The sequence below is a fragment of the Dermacentor albipictus genome, unplaced genomic scaffold (genome assembly GCF_038994185.2).
Source record: "Dermacentor albipictus isolate Rhodes 1998 colony unplaced genomic scaffold, USDA_Dalb.pri_finalv2 scaffold_12, whole genome shotgun sequence".
Lineage (NCBI taxonomy): Eukaryota > Metazoa > Arthropoda > Arachnida > Ixodida > Ixodidae > Dermacentor > Dermacentor albipictus.
The window spans coordinates 2,410,628-2,437,793 of NW_027225566.1; the positions used below are offsets into that span (position 1 = coordinate 2,410,628).

At 46.6% G+C, this 27,166-nt stretch overlaps 1 protein-coding gene across 1 annotated transcript in view; it reads left to right on the forward strand.

Annotated features, from left to right (window-relative positions):
* The window catches only part of LOC135921347 (uncharacterized), a 44,655-nt gene extending 23,278 nt beyond the window's left edge, over window positions 1-21,377 (forward strand). Inside the window, exon 6 of the mRNA XM_070528515.1 lies at window positions 21,159-21,377. Within this exon, the coding sequence (XP_070384616.1) occupies window positions 21,159-21,377 (219 nt within the window). The remainder of the gene's footprint in view (window positions 1-21,158) is intronic.
* The last annotated feature ends 5,789 nt before the right edge of the window (window positions 21,378-27,166 follow it).

Here is a 27,166-nt window from a genome sequence, read left to right on the forward strand (position 1 = left end):
CAACGTCACTTTCCTCACCTTGGATTCTCTGCGCTCCTCGTTTCCTAAATGCATCCCAGTCAACCATCCTGAAGGTGCGCTCCTTTTTATTAGCCACTACCAAAGTAATCATAAGTATGTAATGATCGCTACCAAAATCTGTATTAGAATGGGATCAAGACGAATCCACCACCACCCGAACGAAAGCTAGCTCAGATGTCGAATCTCTACATGTCAAGGTACCCCATCTGGGGGGGGGGTATGAAGGCTATATAATGAGAGTTAAAGTCTAGTGCCTGCTGTCATAGTCTCTGCCCTTAATTGTGCTATAAACATATTTGCACACATGACAGGGTGCAATAATGTCCCCTCCAATAAACAATGGTGCATCCTTAGCGAGACTGGCTGCCTTGGTAACGAGTGATTTGAAACTATGCTTCGTGTCCCGGGGCTACTGTACACGTTAAGCCGAATCATATGGCGACAAATCATTTTCTGCAGGAGAGAAGAAGCGCCAGCAAATGTGCATTTCACACGAGGTTAGTCTTAGATCTAAATACTCTAATACAGCTGCGTCAGGTAGTTGGGTAAATGGGTAAAATTGAGCCCAAGTCCACGTTCGTCATATGCCCTTAGAACTTCACCTACTCTAGAGACGTAGGTGAAGGCCGTCTGCTTTCTTAGAAGGACCAAGAAATTATCAACGTACCTAAAAACCTTTAAAACAACCCCCTCCCCCCCGAAAAATGACCTATCCAAAAGTTTATTCACTTTTGCTAAACATATGTCCCAAAGGATTGGGGCCACGCAGGACCCAATGCAGATACCGTTGCGTTGCAGAAAACTCAGGTTGTCAAAAAGAAGTTGATATCAGGTTAAACTCCGTTAAAGAGGTGAAATTATCTACTGACGAGCCTGATGAATTCAGGACAGACGCGTCGCGGTTTTCTTCTATGCACTCCTTAACAGCAAATAAAAGCTTATCTTGAGGCATAAAAAATATGTCTTGTGCTACAGGGAAACGAAAGCCAATGTGATCTGTGCTCTCACGAAAAAGCGTGTACGCTACATTTCGGGCAAGACGCTACGCCTTCTGTATCCGCGAGGGCCTGGTCCCTGATGATGTTCTCTCTTTGCCACTGTAAAGCCATCATGGTAACATGGTAATAGACTGTGCAGATCAATCCGGTCAGAACTGCCGTGGCAAGTTCATATTTTTCAAGATTGTCTTTGATTGGTTTGTTAGGTTGACCACCCCAGATGGCTCGCCACAATGAAGCTAGCGTCACTGATGAAAACAGCTCCTCATCTCAAGGAGTTCCATTGGAGGCGCCTTTTCAACCAGTTGCTGTCTTGTTGAGGTAACAGGGACGTGACAAAGGAGAATAAAAAAAAGAAGTGTAACTGTCCTGGGAAATGTTTCTCCGCCTGAGAACGTAACACGTCTACTGCAGAAGGGCCCAAAATATGGGTTGGAGCCTGGTATACCAGCACATGAGCTGATTGCAGCGAACGGGAAAATGGCCATGAGAGCGAGAAACGAAGAGGACTGGGGCCGCTGCCTTCTTGAGGGTGTAGCCTGTCTGTGGAAGCGCTCACCAAACGTTCTGGACACGCAGAGTAACAAAAGACTGTTAAATGGTGTGGTTTCTAAGTTTGAAATAAACAACCTTATGCTTCTTCAAGAGGACTGGGTTCGTTGTTCTACCAAAGGAAACGTACAATCGAAAAGCGCAAGAGGGGAGGAGGAGGAGGAGGAAAGAACTTTATTGTGTGCCCTGCGAGTTGGTGAGGAGGGCCAACGGCCCCGCCTAGGTGACGGCCAGGAGTTCGTGGGTCCTGGTGGCATCCTCGGCCCGCTGGACGGCCCATAGTTGATCCTCGAGGGCAGGGCTGAGCAGCGCGGCTTCCCAGCGTGTGCGAAGACTGCTGCTAAAGGCCGCGTTTTATTTATTCTTATATATTCCTCGGCATTCCCATAATATATTCTCCAGAGTGGCTCTGGATTCACATGTTTTGCATTTGTCCGTAGGATATACTTCGGGATATATGATGTGCGAGAGCGCACCATTCGGATACGTCCTAGTTTGTAACTGCTGCCATGCGACAGACTGCTTTTCTGTCAATTTTGCGTGAGGTCGCGGGAATATGTGCCTCTGTAACCTATAATGTTTCGTAATGTCATTATATGTTGTCATTCTGTCCTCCCACTCCCACTCATTAACCGCACCGTCACGTCCGGAGGGTGTCAGGGCGTCACTTGCGACTGCGGCTCGGCCCTCGAGCCGCGTCGTGTGCCGCCTCATTGTTGCCGTCCTCCGCGAGGGTGTGAGCGAGTGTCCAGGTGATGTATATCTTTCTTTTGTAATTTTCGCCTCCTGCAAGAAGAATGCGTAGTGCCTCCGGGGAGATTCGACCATTGGCAAAGTTTCTTATTGCCGCCTGAGAGTCACTGACTATCACGGTTGCGTTAGTCTGAGCTGCTGCGAGCGCTATGGCTACTTCTTCAGCTACCTCCCCTGCAGGGGCGTCTGCGTCAGCAGGCGTTTGGTGTGTTGCGACACCACGTACCCTAGCACACAAGGGTTGGACCCTCCCGCGTGTAGCCTTCCGTGGCTTAGCCGTGTCCGGGGAATGGGGTATCCTGCGGTTGAACCGATGCCGTGGTTCGGACCCTTAAGGCCCCCCGGTGGAGGCAACACACCTCTTTGGCCTCTGCTTCACGTAGACGGCACCTCCAGACTGACCACCTGGAGGAAATCGGCAGTCGCCTTTTCCTGTCCCTCTATTCAATCTTTTGCTTTCCCTCTCGCTGTCTTTCTCTCTCGCTGTCTTCTTATCACTTCTTCTCACTCCCGAATTTCAAGGCGGCAAGGGTTAACCTGTTGTATGTATCCAACCTTCGGTATATTATATTAGGTTATAGTAGCTACGTACAGCTGACGTCTGCGTTTCCTCCCGGACTCATGGCGTCCCCCTGTTGGGCCCGGTGGTTGGCGGCTGGCGTAGCTACTGAAATAAAGTATTCTGCATGGCTAAGACGTCATTCCCCTCCCCCCTTCATGATCGTCCTCTTTCAAAAAGAGGGCACACCGAAAAAACCTTTCAGCTATTCAGCCAGCGCAAAGAAACTTTCCCCCGCTTTCATGTAATACACAGTCAAGATTCCGAAAAGACAGTCAGAACTATCTCACTTTTCTTCGTAGCTAAATGCCTTACCGACACACTAGGTGCTGGCTACAAAGTGACAAAAATGAGCAGTGACGACCTTCTTCTAGAGGTCCGCGAAACTCAAGAGCATGGAAAACTCTCAAATCTCCTAGCATACCGTAATCTGGTAATCACCGTTACCCCCCCCCCCCCCTCCGTTCACTGAACATCTGCGAAGAAGTCATCTCTGATGAAGATCTATTGAGCCTAAGCGAGGAAGAGCTGCTGGAGGGCTGGAAAGAACACAATGTTATTCAAGTGCAAAGAATAATGTTCAAGCGAGACAACCAAGATATTCCTACTAAGCATCTCATCCTTACCTTTGCATCGAGCGTGCTACCAGAAAACCTAGAAACGAGATATACCAGAATCATAGTCAGGCCTTACATCCCAAACCCACGAAGACGCTTCAAGTGCCAAAGATATGGCCATGGTTCGCAAAGCTGCGGCATGTTATCGGCATAACATGCCCTGGCGGCATGTTATCGCTCGATAGCTCTTACAAATTGTCTTTGTAAGCTATTCAAAAAATGATTAATCGTAGACTAATACATTTCCTTGAACTGAACAAGATGCTTGATCCCTATCACTGTGGCTTCAGAGATGGGCGGTTCACAACTGATCATCTTGTACGCATTGAAGCAAATATCCGCGATGCATTTGTACATAAAGATTTCTTCTTATCGATGTTCCTTAATGTGGAGAAGACGTACGACACTACGTGGCGATACGGGATTTTGCGAGACTTACCGGGGATGGTCATTCGTGGAAATATGCTAAACACACTAGAAAGCTATCTGTCCAAACGTACCTTCCGCGTGAAAATCGGCAATGTATTGTCTCGATCTTTTATACAAGAAACTGGTGTACCTCAAGGAGGTGTGCTTTGTCAGAGTTGTCGGACGAACCCACCGCTGTCAACCAGATGTAGGAGTCGTCGGACGATCTCGCCGCTGCCACCATTTGAAGGAGTTGACGGTAGTAGAGAGGAACTCGGTGAACAGGATTTATTTACATTATTTGCATCTTAGACAAGACATATATCGACAGTCTAGCGTGACTCCCATATGGAGCCCGCAAGACTAACATACAGCAAACAGCTTACGAGCACACAGCTCACGAGTACATTTCGACCACGACAATGAGCACGCAGCTCACGAGTACATTTCTAGCACGACAACGAGCACGCTCTAGCAGCCGACAATCGCTGCTTATAAGCTCTCCGCTCGACGTCATAGTTCGACGTTATTCAAGATGACCCGCCCTTTTGGAAGAGGATGAGGGCTGTCGACTTGGAGGAGGATGAGGGCTAACATACACGTGCCACACACACACACACACTGGTGTAAAGGTCCGGAGCCGACGTCAGAGGGGCTTCGTAGAACTCTGCTCCGCCCCGGGTGGCGCGGCCGGGTAGCACATTGACTGGTGTCTCCAAAAGCTCATGGGGAGGTTCCGCCAATTACCTCCCCTCGAGAACTCCCCTGAGCTGACCCCGCGCCACGTGGTTGCCGGTTATCCGCAGTTCTCTGAAGTGCGCCCCATCCCGGTCGGATTGGAACACGTGCAGCGGGCTGAAATAGCTGGCACGTTGTCGCCCCGTACGGCCATTCCTAACAGCTCCTCCATGGCCCGGAAAATCTCGCCTGGCCAGTGCTGGCAACCTGCTGGGCAGGAAGAAAATTGCTAGCGAGCAAGACGATGGCTTTGCTCTCTGCAACCCCTGCCTACTTGGAATGCCTTCAACCATCTCACAACAACTGGCACAGAAGAGTCGATCCCAGCAACACAATACCGCTCAGCGTTCAAACGCCCGGAATTAGCTGTTAACCTACCAGGCTTCCTATCACAATTTCAATGCAAGCCACTCAACTGTGAAACCCCAGATTTTTCTCCAAAATTTTGTGCCGCCAAAGCGAGCGTTCACGTTCCTCTTGAGTTCGACCAAACCCGACCGTCGCGCTGCATAAGAGTAAAGGTTTACGCAGAATTGAACTCAAGGCTCTTAACCACCAATACCCAAACATAGCTTAAGCAGCCTAAGTTCACGAACAGCCTCTTCTTATCCTATCACAGTGGTGTACTTATCGCACTTACTTGCGCCACTGAACCGTTTGGCCAACTCTACAGGTACGTAAATACAATCGCGCTAGCTTTGTGGTCCCTATTCCCAACACGTGCTTGCGTCATACACAAAGTTTTTATCACGCTTACTCACATTTGTTTCTTTAGTCCACACAGGACGCGTTCATTAAACGAACAACCAAACTTGCCTAACTTGCGCAACACAAAGGAACTTTCAAACAAATGTGTCTTCTAATAACTCGTTCCCTGCACACTAACTACCAAAGTCAGAATATGGCTGCCCTGAACACACACGAGCAACCCAGTCATAAACTTTCTGCTTCCTTCCGTCCGCACAGGACACGCGCTAATGGACCTAAGAGCTCTTCTCAGTGCAAATGATGCACTAACTGAAAATCTACCCGCTTAACCTTAGAAAATAAAAAACACACAAAAAAGAAGAAGGTTAACTAAAATACACGCGCGTTACCATAGGCCTCTCAACGATAACCTTTACTCAGGTTACTCGGACACAAAAAAAGAAAGCCTATGTACTCATTAATGAACATCTGGCGGGACTACAGGTTTACTTAAAACGCGTCTTCGAACTCTCGGAGCTCCTCGAACGAAAACATAAAGAAAGCTCATACCTTACGTATTGAAACAAATCGTAGTCTCAAATCGAGAAAATTTGGAAATGTTCAAAAATAGAACAAAACAACACGTTTTCCTTCTACGGAAGCTCTCCTGGCCTCTCTTTTCAAACGTTTACAACTGACTCCATACTATTTTAGCTGTACTCCAGGTGGTCGCGGTTCGAAAGCTATTCCGGCTACCGACGAGCAACAAAAGGGCTGACTCACTATCAGCTCCTCCAAGACGTTACAGTCTCCTGCCAATTTGCGTCCTGGCGCCCCTCTTTCCTCACGACCTCGATTGACCGCGTCGCTACTCCCCATCTGGTCTTGTCTTGCCACCTTGCGCTCCCTCGCCCTACACGCTGAGCTTCGAAAACAACGACGGAACAACGAGGAATTTAACTGCCCCGTGCCCTTTGTCCGCGCCCCTGCAGAGCATGCTTCTCGGTCTCCTTTTGACCGGTGGCTAAAACGTGCTTGATGCGCACCCGTCATCCGTGACAACCGCACCTTTCTTTTCTCCGCGCCCTGCCTTTTCGCGCATGTCGCCGTCTTTGGCTTCGCTACATGAGCCACCGCATTCTGATCTTTTCGGCGCTTCTTTCTGCGGCGCTTTCTCCTCGAACTCTCTTTCATGCCGTAATCTCGCGCCTCGTGCTGGCCATTACACACCTCGTCGGCACGGATCGGTCTCTTACCCGCACAGTCTGAATGATCATTAACTAAATCAGTCCTCTCTTGGCTACCTAGACTGGCGGAGAGCTGCACCGATCCCTGAACAATGCAGTTGTTTTCTCTTGAGCTATGGAGCTCGCAATTCTGAGAATTACCCTCGACTGCATCGTCCAGCTGACACTTTACTTTGACACGCTGATCTGACTCGACATGGGTGCTCGCGTCTGTCGGGCCAACAGTACTCTCTACTTCGCTAGCAACCTCGCTAACATTACAAGCGACGCACACGCGCGGTAACTGCGCCAATTTGTTCGCAGCGGGCCTAGCTGTCTCTACAGTCCTCTGTTTGCACAGCACATCGTTGCTCTCACGCTGGCCTTTAACAGTCTCTGCTGCCACTAAGGCATCGTCAACTTCTAGCACTTTGAGTTCACTTATGAACGTGCCGCCGATCTCCCTGGTGCTACTACTTCTCTCGGCTTTCGACCAAAATCTGCTATCTATCTACCGTTTTCGCTGAGTCCAACCTACAGGTTTTTCAAGCCGCTGTTGACTTCCTGCGTTTAACTGCTGCAAATGTTTTATCTCCTTGTTCACTGCTGCCATTTCTTTTTCAACCTGTTGCCGTTTTTGCTCACGCTCTTGGCGTTTTCGCTCGCGCTCTTGGCATTTTTGCCTAATTGATTCCTGTTCCTGTCTTTTGTTTAGAATTTGTTCACCTAGTTTTTTGATGACTTTCAAATCCTGCCACTTTGCAAAATGGTCTTACGAATTTCTGATTCCCTCAAGTCCTTCTCTACGTCTACCATGAGCTCTTCACATAAACACAACAGGTCAGCTCCCGTAAAACACATTAGGACCATGGTCGCTACTTTAAGCTTTGGCTCTGCTGTCACACAATACTGGCTGCGATACCCACGCAAATCAAAATACAAGTAAAAGAGCCCCAGTGAATCAAATTCCAAAACACAGAGAAATTGAAGACTGGTAAATCTTACAGCCAAAACCAAACGCTTACCCACTGAAGCAGCACCATATCACCAGTCCTTCTCCGCCGTGCCCAGTCAGTTGCAAGAGGTGGTCAAACCCAAGTCGCCTCCAACTTGATCAGGATACCGGTCGGCCACCATGTGCCAACGTCTGTCAGCTGTCGTTTCTGTCTCCGAGTCGTAGGCCAATCTAGGAGCCGTAGGCCGGTCTCACCGCTGCCATTCAGTTGTCAGAGTTGTCGGACAATCCCACCGCTGTCAACCAGATGTAAGAGTCGTCGGACGATCTCGCCGCTGCCACCATTTGAAGGAGTTGACGGTCGTAGAGAGGAACTCGGTGAACAGCATTTATTTACATTATTTACATCTTAGATAAGACATATATCGACAGTGTAGCGTGACTCCCATATGGAGCCCGCAAGACAAACATACAGCAAACAGCTTACGAGCACACAGCTCAAGAGTACATTTCGAGCACGACAACGAGCACACAGCTCAAGAGTACATTTCTAGCACGACAACGAGCACGCAGCTCACGAGTACATTTCTAGCACGACAACGAGCACCCACTAGCAGCCGACAATCGCTGCTTATAAGCTCTCCGCTCGACGTCATAGTTCGACGTCATTCAAGATGACCCCCCCTTTTGGAGGTGGATGAGGGCTCTCGACTTGAAGGAGGATGAGGGCTAGCATACACGTGCCGCACACACACACTGGTGTAAGGACCCGGAGCCGACGTCAGAGGGGCTTCGTAGAACTCTGCTCCACCCCGGGTGGAGCGGCCGGGTAGCACATTGACTGGTGTCTCGAAAGCTCATAGGGATGTTCCACAAATTACCTCCCCTAGAGAACTCCCCTGAGCTGACCCCGCGCCACGTGGCTGCCGGTTATCCGCAGATGTCTGAAGTGCGCCCCGTCCCGGTTGGATTGGAACACATGCAGCGGGCTGAAATAGCTGGCACGTTGTCACCCCGTACGGCCATTCCTAACAGCTTGGCTGCACGCTCTTAATCGTGAAGAAGAGTACGCTTCGGGCTTCATTAACGCCAGCCATTTTTTATTCTGTTTACGTAGATGACATAGAAATATGTTTCAAATCCTGCAACCTTGCAGTTTGTGAGAGGCAAGTAGAACAAGGCTTGAACAATGTATCTAAATGGACAGACGAAAACGGATTTAAAATGAACCCGAACAAAAGTTCTTGTGTGCTTTTCACAAGAAAGAGAGGGCTCATTGCAGATTCCAATATCGAAATGTATGGCCAACAAATCCCTGTGAACAAAGAGCACAAGTTCTTAGGAATCATACTTCACTGTAAACTAACATTTATTCCACACATAAAGTATCTCAAAGTGAAATGCTTAAAAACAATGAACTTACTGAAAATTTTACCCCATACAACATGGGGCAGCGACAGGAAATGTTTGATGAATCTCCACAAGAGCCTAATTCGATCACGATTGGACTATGGTGCCGTGATCTATCATTCTACCGCCCCGAGCGCGCTAAATATGCTAGATCCGCTTCAGCATCTAGGAATCCGACTGGCCATGGGCGCTTTTAGGACAAGTCCCATTGAAAGTCTATATGTGGAATCAAATGAGTGGCCACTCCATCTGCAGAGAGCGTACACCAGCCAAACATATTTTCTAAACGTTCGCTCTAATGCTTAACATCCGTGTTTTAATACCGTTAGCGATATAACAGATGCTACACTCTTTCACAATCGTCCCACTGTAAGACAGCTCGTTTCACTGCGTGTGAGGGAGCTTAGCGCTTAAATGGATATACCACTCCTCAGACATTGCCTAAGGCCTGCAGCTAAGCTGCTACCTCCTTGGGAGTGGCAGATGATACAATGCGATACATCTGTCATGAAAGTTACACAGCACGCTCCAGAAATTGAAATCCAAATGTATTTCCTGTAACTCCAGCATAAGCATTCCTGCACGGAATTTTACACAGAAGCATCAAAGTCGCACGACGGGGTGTCCTATGCAGCCATCGGTCCATCCTTCTGAGAATCCTATTTACTGCATCCGGAAACTAGTATCTTCACGTTTGAGGCCTACGCAATATTGTCGACCGTGAAGCATATAAGGAGATCGAAACTCAAAAATCAGTTATATGTACGGACTCCCTAAGTGTTGTGAAGTCTTTGATATCGTTCTGTAAGCACAAAAATCCTGTAATAATTGAACTCTATTCCGTCTTATGTAAAGCATATGTATCTAACCAGCATGTGATTATATGCTGAGTGCCTGGCCATAGGGGCATCCAGGGTAACGTTCTAGCGGACCAGATGACCACATCAATTGCATCACACACTGTTAATTCTACCGCTGCAGTCCCTGTCACGTACCTGAAGCCTTTCTTAAGAAGCAAACTTCGAAACTAGTGGTAACGCTTGTGGGACTTGGAAAAAAAATAATAAGCTGCATGTAATAAAGCCACAATTAGGTTTCTGGCTTCCTGTAACAAAATCACGCCGGACAGATGTCCTATTCTGTCGTCTAAGAATAGGACACACATTTGGCACGCATAACGTTTTACTCACTGGAAATGAGCCTCCAACCTGTGGTAGATGCGCGGAGAGGCTGACCGTCCTCCACGTCCTCCTGGAGTGTCGGGAAGCCGAATATGAAAGAAACATTCTCCCTTAGCATACCGGCAGCACATCCCCCTTCTTCCTGTTATGTTACTCGGTGCAGAACCGCTCTTTGATACCAATGCAGTCCTAGCTTTCCTGAAAGATGTTGTGTTACATGTAATTAGCCCCATATGATCATAGCGCCTGCTCTCTCCAGAGGATAGCGCTCTGATAGTTGTTTCGTATAGCACATGCCTCTCGGCCCTTGGGTTCAAGGGCTCTGGCGAGGCAGTAGTGCTCTTAGACAATTTTAGCTTCCCACATATTTTGTATATTGCATCATTTTTCCCAATGCATTGTAATGTTCATAGTACACGACATTAATCATTGCCATAATTTTATTATGCGTAGATTTTATGTCATGTAAAGCAACGTCTTTTAGGCCCCTTTACAGCCACGTCACACTAGCTTCACAGATCCCATTAGACCACTACAAACTCATTAGCACTAGATTGGCGCTCTTTAGCCATATCTGGCCCTTGTGCCATTAAACATCAAACATTCATTCATTCATTCATTCATTCATTCATTCATTCATTCATTCATTCATTCATTCATTCATTCATTCAACTATCTCGTTATTTGTGGTGCGTATTGTCGCGCACGTCTTGAGCCGTTTCTACCTATCGATTACGGCTGCCGTAAACCCCCGTATGCGACTGTATCGAGCCGCGTCTACGAACACTGCGTCCTTGTCACTGCCGAATTTCTTCTGTATTTGCTTCGCTCTGTTCTCTCTGCTGTCCTTATTGTGTTCTGGGTGCATGTTCTTTCGTATGGGAGGTATTACCAATCTTTCCTTCGTCTCTCTCCGGATGTCCACCTTGACACCTTGCTGTGCGTGGTAACCTATGCCTAATCTCTCTAAAATTTGTCTGCCTGCTCTAGCCTTAGAGAGGCGTTCATATTGTGCCATACATTGCGCTTCAATGAGCTCGTCTATCGTGTTGTGTAGGCCTAATTGCACCACCTTGTCCGTGCTGGTGCTGATCGGTAGTCCGATCATTTTGCTAGTTTGTATATTTTCCGAATGAGGCATTCTGGTTTTATCTTTTCCACGACCTGCCATTTTAAATACGGCGCTACGTATACTATTCTACTTATTACGAAGGCCTGTACTAGTCGGATCATGTTTTCCTCTTTCATCTCGCTATGTTTATTTGTTATCCTTTTGATTAGCCTCATGATTTGCGCTACAGTTCCCTCCAGTCTTCTGAGGGTTTCTCCGTTGTTGCCCTTGGCTTCAATGAGGAGCCCCAATACCCTGATCCTATCGACCTTGGGTATGGGTTTCCCATCGGCCGTCTTTAACTGTATCTCCTCTTTATGGGTGAGATCTTCCCTGTAGTGGCCTGGTTTGCGACCTCTGCTAGTCGGTCTGTACAGCAACAGCTCCGATTTCTCTGCAGAGCATGTTAAGAGGAAGCTTTAGCTCGGGCCCAACTCCGACGCGGCCTATTCAAATACATTTAAAACGCAAAAACGTTTTTATGAGATAACCCCTGGACCGATTTTAATGAAATTTGTTGCATTTGAAAGAGAAAGTTAAATTCTAGTGACTGTTGGAAGTGGAATTTCGATTTAGGGCTTGAATTTTCTTAGAACAATTTTCAAATATTTGACCGTTTGAAAAAAATAGAAGCACGAAGTTTACAAATTCATAGCTCTGCATCAAGAACTGATATCGCGGTTCTGTAAATGGCATCCATTAGATCATTCAAAGCGGACAAATTCAGTATGTCAGTTTACATCTTACGTGAATTTGTTACGTTGGTTACAACGGTTTTGCAAAAGTTGTATTTCCCTATGTTTAATTTTTTTTATCTTCATGTGTAACATATCAATTTTGTCCGCTTTAGATTAGATGCAATTCACAGAATTGTATTGTCATTTTTAGTGATTGATTTACAGAGTTGTAAACTTGATAGTTTCGTTTTTTGAAAGTTTTCGATTTTGCCAATTTTTAATAATGAAATGACAACCTAACTCAAAAATTCGAAACCAACAGTCACTAGATCTTGAGTTTTTCTTGTAAATGCAACAAACCTCGTCAAATTCGGTGCGGTGGTTGCCGAAAAAAACGAATTCTCCTTTTACATGTATTTAGATAGGAGCCCCCGAGCTAAAGCTTCCTCTTAACCCTGTCCCCTCTAGATATTTTTGGATTGTTTCGACCGCTGTTTGAAGCATTTGTTCTATCTACCCGTCACTTCCGTTTCTCACCCATAGAGTGATATCGTCAGCGCATAAGGTATAATTTAGACCCTCGATTTCTTGTAGCTTGGCTGGCAGCCCGATTAGCGCCAGATTGAACAGCATCGGTGATAAGACCGAGCCCTGTGTGCACCTGCGCTGCTTATCTCGATCTCCTCCGAAACTAGGTCCACTATCGTGATCTTTGCCTTTCTGCCCGTTAGAAAACTGCGTACATAATCGTACGTGCGTTTTCCCAGTCCTAGTTCGCTGACTCTATCCTGTATCATTGCATGTGTTAGGTTATCGAAGGCCTTTTTCAGGTCCAACCCGAGAATTGCCTTTGTCGATCTGCCCGAATCCTCTACGATATGATGTTTTAGTTGCAACAGAGCGTCCTGCGCTGAGAGGTTTCTCCTGAATCCTATCATCGTGGGCGGGAGCGCGTCGCAGTCTTCGAGGTGGGTGGTTACCCTCGCTAGGACCACGTGCTCCATGAGTTCCCCCGCGCAAGAAGTGGGAGATATGCGTCTCAAGTTCTCAATTTGCAGTCGCCTGCCCGGTTTAAGTATTAACACGATTTGTGCCGTCTTCCATTGCTGAGGAATCTGCCGTGCCTCCCAGCATTCGTTAATATATTCGGTTAACTTAGCTATAGACTCATCGTCCAGGTTCCTTAGCGTTTTATTCATTACACCATCTAGTCCGGGTGCCGACTTGGTATTGAGTTTCTGTAGGGCTGCCCTGACCTCTGACTCGCCGATTTTGCTGTCTAATTCGTCATTTACCTGCCCTGTGCAGTCAGGTTGTATGACGGGCAGCGCTTGCGAGATGTATCTTTTCTCCATTTCCTTGAGGAAGCCCTGCTCTGTCCCTCGGTACGTTTGTATTAGCTAATTTATATTTTGCCTATGTGCCGACTTTGTCCCATCCGGGTCTCACAAATATCGAAGGATGTTCCACATTTTTGCCATCCCTATTTGACTGTCCATCGTGTTGAATTTTTCCTCCCACTGTTGTTTGCATAGCTGCTGGGCATACTGTTCTATGTCCCTGTTCAATTTGGCTATCTTTCTATGAAGCGTCCGGTTGTGTTTTTGTTTTTTCCATCTCCATTGCAACCCTGCCTTAGCTTTCCACATGTGAAGAAGATTACTGTCTACGTTCTCTAAATGCGCCTCCGGCGGTACCGTTTTCGTAGCTGCCGCCGCATCTCCCTTTAGTTTTTTGGTCCATTCCTCAATACCTTGTGTCATGTCGTCGGCCTCCTCCCTTATTTTCCTGAATTTGTCCCAGTCGGCAATCTTAAGTGGTCTACCCTTTGTCTCGCGCCGTCCTGCCCTTACCGTTATTGCTAGCATATTGTGATCGCTCCCAAAGTCGTGTTGCGTATTTGTCCACTGTGTGTCCCGTATGTTCTTGGTGAATGTTAAATCTGGCGTAGTATCCACATAAACGCTGGTACCTATTCTCGTGGGAACCAATGGGGGGGGGGTCACTAGGGTCAGGCCTTCCTGTTGCGCGTCTAGCCATAGTTTCCTGCCTTTTTGAGTTTCGATTTTGTAACCCCATGCCACGTGTTGGGCGTTAATATCGCCTCCTATCACTACCACTCGGTTGTCCGCAATGGCTAGGTTTTTTTTAAAGAACGATCGAAATTTATAGTGTCTGCATTTTGGACTGCTATAAATATTTAATACAAAGAGACTGTGCTTCGTTTTCCGCATGGGCATGAGTTCTAAAAGAATGTGATGGATTGACTTAACTTCCGTGTCATGTTGAACGACTGAGTGATTTCGCTTTACGAACGTCGTTAGCGCCTTCGTCTCCCCTACGGCAGTACCAAAGGACTTGTAACCCGACAGTTTTGCCAGCCCATTTGTTTCCTGCATCATTATATTATCCGGGTTTTCTTTGTCTTTAGGGTGTTGTTGCAAGGTGTGTCGTTTTCGATCGTATCCTCTACAATTCCATTGCCAAATAATGTATCTAATTCGTCTGTCCATGGTGGCGTCACAGGTTCTTCAATCCCTCTGAGGGTACCGGGAGCCTAGTGTACGGCTTAATGGCCGTCTTAACTGGTTCCCCCCTACTTGTTTGCGGTCCCCACATTGCTAGTTTTGCTTCGAAGTCAGCCATCATTTGTTGCACTTGGTGTAGTATCGCCTTTCCTAGCGCCTCTATCTTTGCCTCAAGCCTCACTTCCTATTGTTCTAGTTTAGTTTCAAATTTTGTTTCGTTCTGTTTGATGCTGGTTTCGATTTTCTGTTCAAATTCCTCCTGTCTTCCTTGAGGCGTCATGACTGGCTTGGGTTTATTTACTCCGGTTTCAATCAGAGCGTTCTCGATTCTACGTTTAATGACTGTGAGGGCTACGTCTTCTTCCATTGCTGTCTCTTTTTCCTCCCTTATACCTCGCGAGGTTTCCTCGTTGCATGGCACTGTCGCGCTCCTCAAACGGTCGTTCTCTTCCCTGAGTTTTTTTAATTTCATCCATAAACGCAACATTCCTCTGCCAGATCTGCGCCAATTCTTTCTCTAGCGTCTTAACTCTATTTTGAAAAGCAGCTTCTGCCTCCGCACGCGCCCCGGAAGCCGCGTCCGCCCAGCTCACCTTTAAGGGTCCCGCGGCGCCGTTGACGTGCGCTTTCCTCTTGGGCTCTGGGATCCTCCTCCCCCTTGTGCTCTGGGAGATTTGGTATTACTGGTCTTGGGTTTGGATCTCCATCTGGACCGCGATCTCGATCTGGCTCTGTTCGACGTCGAGCGGCCCCTTTCCTTTGCCTGGAGCTTGGGGAAATCTTCTAGTCCAGATTGGTTCCTTGTTCGGTATTCCGACCGCTGTCTCCTGTCTTCCCGTCCTGGCCTGTACAGTCTTTCAGCTTCCCTTTCGTGGTACATCGCTTTTTCTTCCTCTCGTCTGACTCGCTCCCAGCGGCGCCTCTTTACCAAGTACGGTAACTTGTACCTGGCATTACATCGGCGATCCGCCATAGGGTGGTTTTTGCCGCAGAGCTGGCACTTCGCTTCGCACTCGTGGCCCTTCGCTTCGCACTCGTGGTCCTATGGCGGGTTCTCCATCCCGCAGCCTCTGCATATCCTGCTGTTCGGGTTCGGGCAGACATCGGCTCTGTGTCCGAGGCGTCCGAATTAGTAGCATATGTCTATTTGCTTCCGGTATAGTGAGCACATGACCAGTGCACTTCCGTATCTCACGTAGTTTGGGACGTGATGCCCGTCGAAAAGGATGATGACGTTCGTGGTGTTTTCCATCCTTTTGGCCATGAGGACCGTCGGATTTCTTGGTGTTACAAGCATCTCCACTATTTCTCTAGGAGAAACCTCGTGCGCTGCTCCTCTTATCACTCCCTTAGATGTATCCTCCGGAGCCGACTCGAACGCGTTGGCTTCGAACTCCTTGTCTCCCATTCTCAGTCGAGTGATAGTCCTGTATATTTGGTGCACTCCTCCGATGACGTGCTGATCACTAGAATGTTCTGTTTGTAGTTGGCACACACCGTGTCATCTTCCGATTCCTTCCTGGGGATTTCCGCGGCGTTCGCGACGCAACATTCTAGGCGTTTGATCCCATAGTCGGTGACCTTGAAGCTGCCACGTGGGCGCACTATTATCTTGTACTCTGCCTTCAAAACTGGGCATCCTGGTTGCCGCCATGATTTGCTTTGTTTTTTGTCCCTTGTTCCGCCTATTATTGAATGCGTTCTCGCTGGAGAAGCGCGCTGCCTGATCCTTGGTTCCGTGAGATTTTGTCCGCTCAGTGGCACATCCTCCTCTCTTCACAACACGCCAACCTGCTTCGTCCTCATGCTCTTCTCTCGTTATATCATCCCCTTCGACGCTCACCACTGCCATCTTGCAGCTCTAACCCGAAAAGAGACGGGGCTCCAGCCACCATCTTCGTTGGGTCAGGCTTAGCGGCCGTGTCGGCCTGGCGCTATATAAAGTGGTCGATGTGCCGAAAATAAACGGTCCACCTACTTGAGAATGATATCAGGGTGGTCCGTGGAACTTGCACTTCCTTCTCGATAATAAGGCATTGGTGAATTCTTGGAATGTACGCCGAGAATCATTCAAAATCTGCGAAGCCGACGCGACACGCAAGAGGGGATCAATAAGAATTTTTCCCCTTTTAAGAAAAGTGCTGCTAGGGTCAAGACGAAGGTTATAAACTTTTGTATGTAATTCAATCTTCAGAAACTTGCTATGGATTTTGATTAAAGCAGAGGTAGTAGCCTAAACGCATTTTTTTACAGCCAAGACCCACAAACCAGAAATTCCATTCCGGACTATCGTTAGTGAGGAAGGTTCGTGACAGATAAACGTTAGTGCGTTTTTGCAAAAGCATCGCAAAATGCTTGCTTTAGATGATATGTTCCTTACAAAGGAATCTACTGATGTCACGCTGTTTCTTGAGAGCACAGATAACACTCGCTTTGGTTTCCCTGTAGATGTAGAAGACTTGTTTTATTCTATGCCTCAAGATCAGCTTTTGTTGGCCTTTAAGGAACGCATAGACGTAAACGGCGACGTGTTTTTCGAGAATTAAACAGGCTTTTTAGTTGATATTTTTATCTATATATGACAGTTTTACTTGAAATCTACTTTTATTTTTTTTTTGACAACCTGCCTTCTCTGCAACTCAACGGTATCTGCATTGGGTCCTGTGTGGCCACAATTCTTTGTGACATATTTTTAACAAAGATGGATAAACATTTAGATAAGTCATTTTTGGGGGGTTTGTTTTAAAGGTTTTTAGGTACGTGTTTGTTTACAGCTCCATGTGACTACTTTCACTATTCCTGTAGCCCTGAGCGGCGTCAACGTTTGAGGTCACATAGTTTTATTCAGATACTAAATTGCACTAAATTTAGTTTAGGGTACGCATCTTTGCAACCTAAAATGACAATTAAAGCACCTAAAGACTAGCATTTTTTTTGGCTGCATGAACAATTACAGAAGCAGAAAAAAATACATCATAGACGACGTGTAGTGGTAGGCAATCTCTAAGGCTAAGCTGGTATTTGAATAGAGCGGAAGTGATTTCAGTAGCCGGAAACACGGCATAGACGTTTGGTTTTCGGACACCAATTATTGCCAAAACAAATAGTTATTTCACTGCATAATTTTATATGTCATAAATATGTTTCAACAAAACTTTTTATATGTGCGTTGATCTGTCAGAAAGCCTCAGCAACGCATGCTGTTCGACGACAGTGTCCTGCAGCGATCCGATCCAACCCAAGGTATAGCCGCCAATCCATCGTTTCAATGGCGGGGAAACAGATTAGGTAAGATTAGAAGGCTCGCCGTGAATAGCTTGACGTCAAGGTTATCCCAGTATATAAGCAGGAGAAGTGTCGGCGCTAAAAAGAACTGCATTATCGATGGGGCGGACACGTATAGTTCGTGCACCTGAAGAACATGCGTATGAGGAGCGCAGGAGGGAACAGCAACGAGAATGTAAAAGGCGCCGGCACGAAACGACTACCGACGAAGAACGTTTCCGCGATGCTGAGTGAAAACGACAATCGCGAGTCCGGGCACCTGCGAACGAGCAACGACACCAGACTCGCAACGCGAAAAAACGACGACCATTCCACTCTGTGAAGATGGAATGGCAGCGAAAGCACTTCGGTTTTCGTTTGAGAGCTTTGACTGTCGTCAACTTTCGCTGCCATTCCGTCTTCACAGAGTGAAATGGTTGCCATTATTTTTTTCATATCTTTCAAAACGCGTTCTATTTCTGACATGTACATAATTGTGTTCTAATTCTATTTTACATTATTTTGTGCAGACAGTTGTTTATGTCTTCATTAAGTAATCTTGTTGAGTCAAAACAAAATGAGACAAAGGACGGCAAAAAAGGTGAGACGAAGACATTGTTTGCCTTCGTCCCACCGTTTTTGCCATCGTTTGTCTAGCTCTTTCTCATACCTTGCTGTATTTGGTAAGCCGTGATGCTTAAACTCCCACTACGCATTGTGCTGTCCTTCTGCGATTTCCGCCACACGTTTATTCTTGCTTTTGTTTTTCTTTCTTTATTTTAAAGCATGTGCCTGTAATTAGGGTTTGACAGTACGAAAAAGTAAACTAAGTATCATCACATAGGACCTCATTTCGTTGTATTGTCTTTCCCACATTTGTGAGACTCTGTTCAACGTGCTGAAGGAGTTTCCATTTTTGTTTTTTATGTCTTCGCGCTGTCCTGACTTCAGTCATGATACCTAGGTCTGCAAGTGCTCTTTTTAACTGCATGTATATTTGTAGCTGTGAACAGTATTCATTTGTGCTTCGTTGACTTTATATGATAACGTGGCAGTAAAAGATTTATTGTATTTTGAATCTGGTGTCAACCCATGTTTATTGTTTATTTTCAGCAGAGCGGCGACAGTCAAATGCATTGAAGCACCCGACCGGTTATTTAACATTGGTTGAGTGCTTGAATGCATTCCACTATCGCTGCTCCAAGATGTGTGCGCGTGTGTGCGTGCACACACACATACACATATATATACATGACACACACACCATTCAAAATACGTCCGCCATAGGATCCCATTTCGGATGTCTGATGGATGTAGAAATTTGCTTTTTCAGATATGCGTCGGGTGGCTGATGAACTTCTGTCGAAGATTTGCGGACGTCCATTGGACGTCTGTAATGATGGAAATGGATATCCATAGGACGTCCGACGGATATCCATGGTTGCTTGGAATGTTTAGTCTGCACTGAACATATGCGACAAATCTCGCACAAAGTGCCATGCGGGGCCTATGAGCGGACGATGCACATTAGCTATGTTGTTTGCACGTCCGGCCCCCAATCGTAAAAAAGACGCAGCAGGATCTGCTTAGCTTTGGGATACTTCAAAAAATTTATGGCAACTTAGTTTCTGAATCAAACTATGTTACTCGAAAATTTGTAGGCCCTGAGGGCAACATGAATTGTGAAAGTACTCACATGGAGCTGTGCAAGCAGCGCATAATCAGGGATGGGCTGTCTACGCAACCAGCACTGTCACAGGTTTCTTGCGCGTTTTGGAGGCCCTAGCTGACTGCACCCTTAACATTTCTTCTGCAGCTGCTACCTAAAGGATTGCGTTGCTTTTTGCCATGGATACAGCATATTTAATGTGCTCGAATTCTTAGGGTACTCACTTTCTGGGAGATATGTATCTGCGTATCTATGTATGCTTGTATGTAACTGTTTTCCCGTCAACTTCGGGAACTCTCTAGTCCATGGCGGAATGGCTCTTACCATCCGGCTCTTTGGCTGAGGGAACAGGATTCGAAACAAACCACCGGACAAACTTGAGTCGCCAAGTATGTGGCAATGTGTACATATGCGTCGCTCTTCAACGAGCCTCTTTCCCGGCAACATGGCAGAGTGTAGGTGCGGGACTGTGTCGGTACCGCTGTTCAATGAAACTCTTTGACGCTGACTTGGAGCACTGCGAATGTGCCACTCGGTCTATGCTGGTGCCCAATGAACCTCTTTGACGCCAACTTGCCTAGCGTGGTAAGTGTCACTGGGAATGTGCCACTGTACGAAGACAAAAAATATCCTGTAAATTTCTCCGATGCTGGGCAGAATCGAGGCCACGTCACAAGCTTCGCAAGGTCAGCAACAGGATGCTTCAGCAGGTTGCGCCAGTAACGTACTGGGTATGTTCAACTTCTTATAATACATCTTTCAGGTAAAAACTTTAGCGAGCTGCGCCATGAATGCGCTGCGCTACAATGAACACCTCATCAACATGGGTCACTGAGTGCGTGCCACTGCGTGTGCAGCAAGCGAGGGAACAATAGAACTCTTCTGGGCTACGTCACACCGAGCCAGCGACGTTACCGCGTGTCGTCAGCGGCGCACGTGCGGTGAACGCGGTAGGAAAAACAGAGCCACCACCGGATTTCTGCGTGGTGCAGTCGCGCAGTGCTTGGTGTAGTTGGGCCCCAAGTGTACGCGTGCGTGTTTTTTGTTCCTTCTTTTTTTACGTTAACCTCGACGATTCTCTAGCCAGGCAGTTTAGCTGTATTGTGTGTCGGAGAACATCGGCGTGTGGCAAACTGCGTCATAAAAATCTGGCGATGCTGGCCTTTTTTTACCTGCAAACGTTCATGCTCCATCAATATCAATCAGCTTGCTGGACAGCCAAAAATACGAAAATAGCAGACAAGAATTTATTTCAGCAAGATTGTTAGGAAAGTGGCAGATGCATGAAAGCGGCAAGAAACTGCGAAATGCAAGTAATACGGGTGTCACTCAGCGCACTTTCAATTTGCCATCAAGCCCCATCTGGATTGTATTTCTCAGTTGCGGTTCATTCCTTTGCGCAAGGTGCGCGAGAGGGCCAATCGCAGTTGAGAATTTCGATCCGGATCGGGCTTGATCGCGATTGAAAATGGTCGTGTGACATCAGTATAATGGAGAATAGTTAGAAATTATTGGCCTGATGGTAATAAACTTCACACAAGCATAGCAACACACAGAACACATGTTGTAAATATCCAGATAATGAAAAAGATACCACACATAAGCCACCAAATATACTGAAAATGCGATTGCTTCAGAAGGAATAAATATGACACTTTTTCTTACTTTTACGAAGGAGGGTGATCTAAGGTAGCAAAATTATGTGAATGTTTGCGTTTCAAAATAAAGTGGCTGCATAAACAATCGGGCACGTACCAATATCATTATCTTTAATGCGTAATCCAGTGAGTCCCTCATTGAACAGCTGCAAGATACTGGCATCGCCGACTCCTCAAGACACAGGCTGCGCCGGCACATCATTGCCTGCCACCCGGACAAACGGGTATCCCTCGGCCGGCCTCCACGGCCTCTTCCACAGCCCGGCCTCGTTGCTGCTCTGACTGCGAGCTGGCTGCTACTGGACGGCAGCCCGCCGGCACCGCCTTGGGAAAGCCACCTCGCCAGCCTGTGCCTCCTTAGGTGAACCCGAAGCTCTGGAGCACCTCCTGCTTGCCTGCCCTGCTCACCTGCAGCGCCGCGGTCGACTTCTGCAAGAGTTCCACCGCCTGGGGCTTCCCCGTTCACGACAGGAAGATATCCTCTTTCCCTGTCGTAATCAGCTACAAGCCTTCCTAAGTGTCGTCGAGTACCTCGACTCGTCGGGGCTCTCGGCGAGACTATAGGACATTTCTACAAAGACGGATGGCCCAACGGCCATCCCACCACCTCGGGCTTCCTGATCGGCCACTACTTCGCTTCCATTTCTACGACCCTCTACCTTTCTCCCTCCTACCCTCTCTCTATTTTAGCACTATCCCCTCCACCCTGCTGGCGCTGAGCCGTGCTCCCACATTGGTTGCAAAAAATAGCGCTAGCATTTTCTCCTTCCCCACAAGAATCACTTCTCTCAACCAATTAAGCACTTGCACAGTGTTGGCGTCTTCACCTCCTGTCTTCGAAGCGTTGCAATCGTCTTTTTATACTTGGAAATTTGTTCTTGAATATGCATGATGTCCTTTGGCTGTAGCGTGTATTTTCAGGAAGGAAAAGTGGAGATTTCTGCACTACGTGGAATGACAGAGGCAGCAGTTAAGGGATACTTCAAAGCTTTTGAATGGAGATACTAGGTTCCTTTGTGTAACACATATTTTTATAATTTAACACAGCCACTGTCTCTGGCATTAAGTATGTCGTCAAAGAAAATGGCTGTCAAGGAAGCACTGCAATAAATGCTGACATACAAGAAACTTTCTACGCTAAGGACTCCACACACAATTAAAACGTGAAAACACGTATCTTCAGCTCAATGCAAAACAGCTAACAACGCTCGAGCGCACATAGCCTGGTACAGAGGTAGAGAGATCGCGTTATTGCAATACTGCAAATATTTCACGTGCACGGTTTTAAATATAGCCACATTTCTGTTGCAAAACGGGGCACCATGTTTTTTCAGAAGCCGCTGCGCACAACCTTCTTTAATTAACGCAAAGCCCTCTGCACCGAACGGCATGATAGGCCGCATTTCTTAACGAACAATGTTACTTGAAAAAAAAAAACGTAAGTTTGGGCATGTTGGTGTTCCCTTTCTGCATCTAGCGCACGACACAAGTCAGTTTTTCCTCTCTCCTTGTCTGGCGTTGGGCGCTAGATTCAAAAGTCGATGATTTTATTTTCAAACTTCGTCATTGTTTTGAACATCCCTCGCAGCTCGGAATCTGCCACGTCGCTGTTATCCCTGGCATCACAACTCATTGCTGCGCGTAATAAAAAAAGAATGCAAAATTAAATTCAACGTTACAAGTGGGCAGCAGCTGTTTATGGCTTCATGACCGCCATGCACCCTTCCGCAACTCGTTCATGCGGCTAACAGTGACAAAACGAAATATGAAGAGAACAAGTCTTTGAGAACGCGGAAAAGAACTTCCTATGGCCTTACCGTGAAACGGCAACGAAGCAGTAGTGTCAGATGCTGGCAGAATAAGAACCCTACAACGGCCTTGAGACGCATTTTACGGAGTAAAGACGTCGCGAGCCCGGTGAAGATGACGAGGTCTCACTGGTCGCCTGTAAAGCTCCTAGCCATGGCTGCAGCCACACTTTTCTTGATGTGCTTTGCCACCTAGCGGAATTGGCGAATCTCCGTTGCTCGGCCGCGAAACAGCTCGAGTGTGCACTCTTGCCGTTTACTATGCTACTTTATGTCGGTGACTGCGAAGGACTGCGATGGACCAGAGGCAGCATGGTTCTAATCACCGTCTTTCATCACACTGTCAGCCTCGCCGCTCCACCGCGTTTCTTGATTGGTCCAAATAGAAAAGAAAAAAATGCCTGCGCTGCGTGAAATGCTGCCTCCGATCCCCTATCGCATTCACATGTGGCGGCCGCTTTTTCATTGAAGAATTTCTTTTTTAAAACGGTACGCCTATTTTGTGATTTAACGTAAATCGCATTCACCGACAGCCTGTTCAATCGATCTCCATGCGCGGAGCAGCCTTTGCTAGCTCGTTCGACTTACATTTGGGGGCACTAAAAGCTCGATGCATTAACGAGCTGTCACGTGGTTCTTTTTAATTTCGCACACTTTAAAGAAAGGGGGGAAAATTATACAGGGCAGTTACCTTAGCATAGATTAAATAATCCGATGGTTCAGAACAAGCTCTACAACTTATGTATTGAAGATCTTTCGCTAGAGTTCATATTTAAAAAGGTAATTCAGAAAACTTTGTTAATTACCCATCTTGGTGGCTTAAAAAAGTAGCATGACGTGCTCCATATGGCTCAGAACAATACTGCGGCAATTCGACACGCGTAGCGCCTAGGTTTCTTTTTGGAATACTTGGCTCAAGTCAGCTGAAACACCCTGTATAATTATTCGAGCTGAAATTCAGTCGAAACGTGGATTCGAAGTTGAAATATACAAATTTCGGCTCTCTAGCCATACACATTGACTTTGAGCCGATGTTGATCCTATTCAGCGAAGGTTAGGCCTATAGAAAAACCGTCGAGCTCATGCACCCGCTACCGACGGACCTGAACTGAAATATAAGCAGTTAGAACGAAGCAAACTGCTCGTTCACTTGTGGTCCCATAGCACTTTCATATCAACTAATATTCACACGACACAGCGCTGCGCCAACATCTGCACGCCACGGTTACTGAAGGCTGCTGTTCGTATCTGCTAGTAGATGGGCGGGTCTGTACTTGTTGTTATGCTGAATATTTCTTAATTCCAGAGAAGTACTGCTTACCTCTGCGTCAAACGAGAAACAAGAGACAGTGCATTCGGTACAGCAGCACAAACTATCGCGTCGCTCAGTTACCAACGTTGTCAATGACAGCATCCGCGTTTTCGGAAAAGAACGAGATGGCCTTTAAGCGAGCACTTGTGTGGAGCGCAGTTTTCTCAAATAATACTTTATGGCACGCACGAACTTAAAGTACGATAAAGTCAAAGACAAGTCACAAAAAGTAATAACAGTCGGCAATATATGTGCCTGTATCACAGTTGCCGTGGTTTAAGTGGCTCGGTCGCTCATATTGACTCGTCTCAGGGTGGAACAATGCAGCTAAATATGCGCAGATATGTATGTTTCGGTACGTGTTAACATTATTTCATATGAGCGAGGCACCGTTTGCACAACATTTGAAGAATGATATTTGCCTGTACATGTCGATGTAAGCAAATGCGCGATTTTGGTAAATCCGACGCGAAAGGCTGCGCTCAAAGGCTTCTTGAATATGCTCAATGTGTAAAGATTGAGTAAGAGGAATACAAAAATCTAGCTGCAAGCGCCAGAATTCAGCGACAACAAAGCCCAAGGCAACCGTTCCTTTGTCGGACGCACTGTTAGCACACCAGCGTAGGTGCACAAATTAACAGGCGAAAGCCCCGGTACCCTTTCAAGATGTTTGCATAGGCGTGCAGCAGAGGGCAGCATAGGAAAATGTAAAAGGTGGATGTAATTGCTTGCAAGGTCGATCCAAATAGGTCGCGAAGCTTCGGGCAAAAAGCGGTTCAGCACAAATTGTCACCGACATCAGCAAGTGGGGTTATGGGAGCAGCGATTGAAGCGTGACTACGTTTGGAGGGAACAAACATTGTGAAAGAAAAAAGCGCTTTTTTTTTATTCAAGTGAGACACAGGTTCATTCTACGAAAATAATATTCCTGGCCAATCCTATATATTCGTGACGAGTTAAGAAGATACAGGTTTATTGAATTTATTATTATTCATAACTACACTTCCTTTGACAGCCCATCGTTACAGGGGGCGTTGACGCCACTATCACTCGCAATGCAATGCAGCTCTTGAAATGTGCAGAAAGGTGCGCTCGTAAACTTCACCCGTTGAAATACGCCCCCCTCACAGGTTGTGCTTTTTTTGCTTGTCGAAGTTTGTCTGAATTCGGTGACGCGGGTAGCTTCATCGCTTCTTAACCTGTTCAGTCAAAAGTAGTGTGTTACGACCGCCAGATAACGGTGTGGTGGTATTCGTGCGACTGCGCTGGCCGACGGGCTTGGCACCCGACGATAGGATCAGCACTCTACACCTGAAGCTTTCGTCGGCCTCCAAAGAAAGTATGTTCTGTGAAGGGGTGCGATTTAGACAACCCTACGATTGGCCTTTTGCTGCATCGCTTTCCGCGCTGAAAGCTCGAAACGCCCATCAAGTCGAATGGCGGGGCATATGAATGTATAGCTCCAAAGGCAGGCCAACAGAACAAATTTCGCGCCTTCGAAAACAAAACGACGTCACTTTTGCTTTTAACGGATATGGCGTCACATTATTTTTTTTTTTCCACTGGAAGTGCTCCCACCACATACAGATGGCGCTAAGCCTCTTGAACCGTCAACGAACCGCCATGTTTTGAACGTATGGTCTCCTATGGAAGCTTCGCTACCAAGCATATTTACCTTGTTGCTTGCGCGAAGCCACCATTCACGCAATATTGGGACGAGTCAACAAAGCCTTTGTTTGTGAGTGCTATTTCCCATTCGCCGACCCCCTTCGCTAGCGATGCTTTGTTTGCCTTGTTTTGGCAGCCCGATGGGTACTACATGGTGACAATAGCCACACAGGCATGCATAAATTGGCCTACGAGAAAATACTTATTGAAATTAATAATAAGCTGGCCCAAATACCTGACATACAAAGCAAGGTAGATTCACTAATGGTGTGGAAGAATACAGTGGACAAATCGAAGCTGTCTGTTCAGCATTTGTCTGATCAATATGATTCGGTGCTTGCTGAAATGCAAAATCAATCAACTGAAATAACCACCCTTAAACAAAAGGGCAGATACCGGCGGGACATCTAACACCAGCATGAACGTTCTTGAGTTGCAAAAGCAAGTCAGTGCCCTAGAACAATACAGCAGGTGACAAAATATTGAAATCCATGTCTTACCTGTCACCCAGAATGAAAATTTGCTCGGGAAGCTGAACAATTTAGCAACTAAGTTTACCCTTCCTGGATTGACTAGCTACGAAGTCGAAGGCGTGCATAGACTGCCGCCAAAAGCTGGCAAAGTTCCTCTAGTGCTCGTCCGTTTCGCATCACGTGCGACATGTGATCAATGGATGGCTAAGAAAGCCGAATTAAAAACCGCTAATTCTGGCGTGCATTTCCTTGATAATCTGACGCCACAGAACTAGAAACTTCTCTGGCTAATGCAAGCAAAAGCTGGGGAGTATCATTATCAGTTCACGTGGTACAAAAATGGCAAGTTCTTTGTGCGCAAGGTGCCTGGTGATCGAGCACTGCGCATCGACAATGAAAGTGACCTTGATAAGATTCACTGAATGGCTTCTTTTCTTTTATCCTTTGCATCATTTCAATTACTAGTGTTGCTACTATGGCTATCTTTCATAAAGACATATATCATGATGCTGAATCTTTTAAATCTCTTCTGCAGTGCCACTCTTTTAAGAAGCAGGACAGAATGTGGATTTTACATTTAAACATACGCAGTCTTAGAAACAAACAACTTGATTTGCTGCTTGATTCATTGGATAATACATTTCTTTTCTTGGCCTTCACTGAGACCTGGTACTCATGTGCGTTCGATGTAGTATTTTTCGAAGGATACAAACATGAAGGTGTGTATAGACCGAATCGCAGGGGTGGTGGAGTGTCACTATATATCAAAGAAGATATCTCATATTGTCGTGGTTCCTGAATTTTGCTGTGTTTTTGCACATTATGAATCAATTGTCGTTCATTGTGTAACATCTCTGATTGCCTCAGTGTGTCGTCCCCCCGCGGGTGTATAT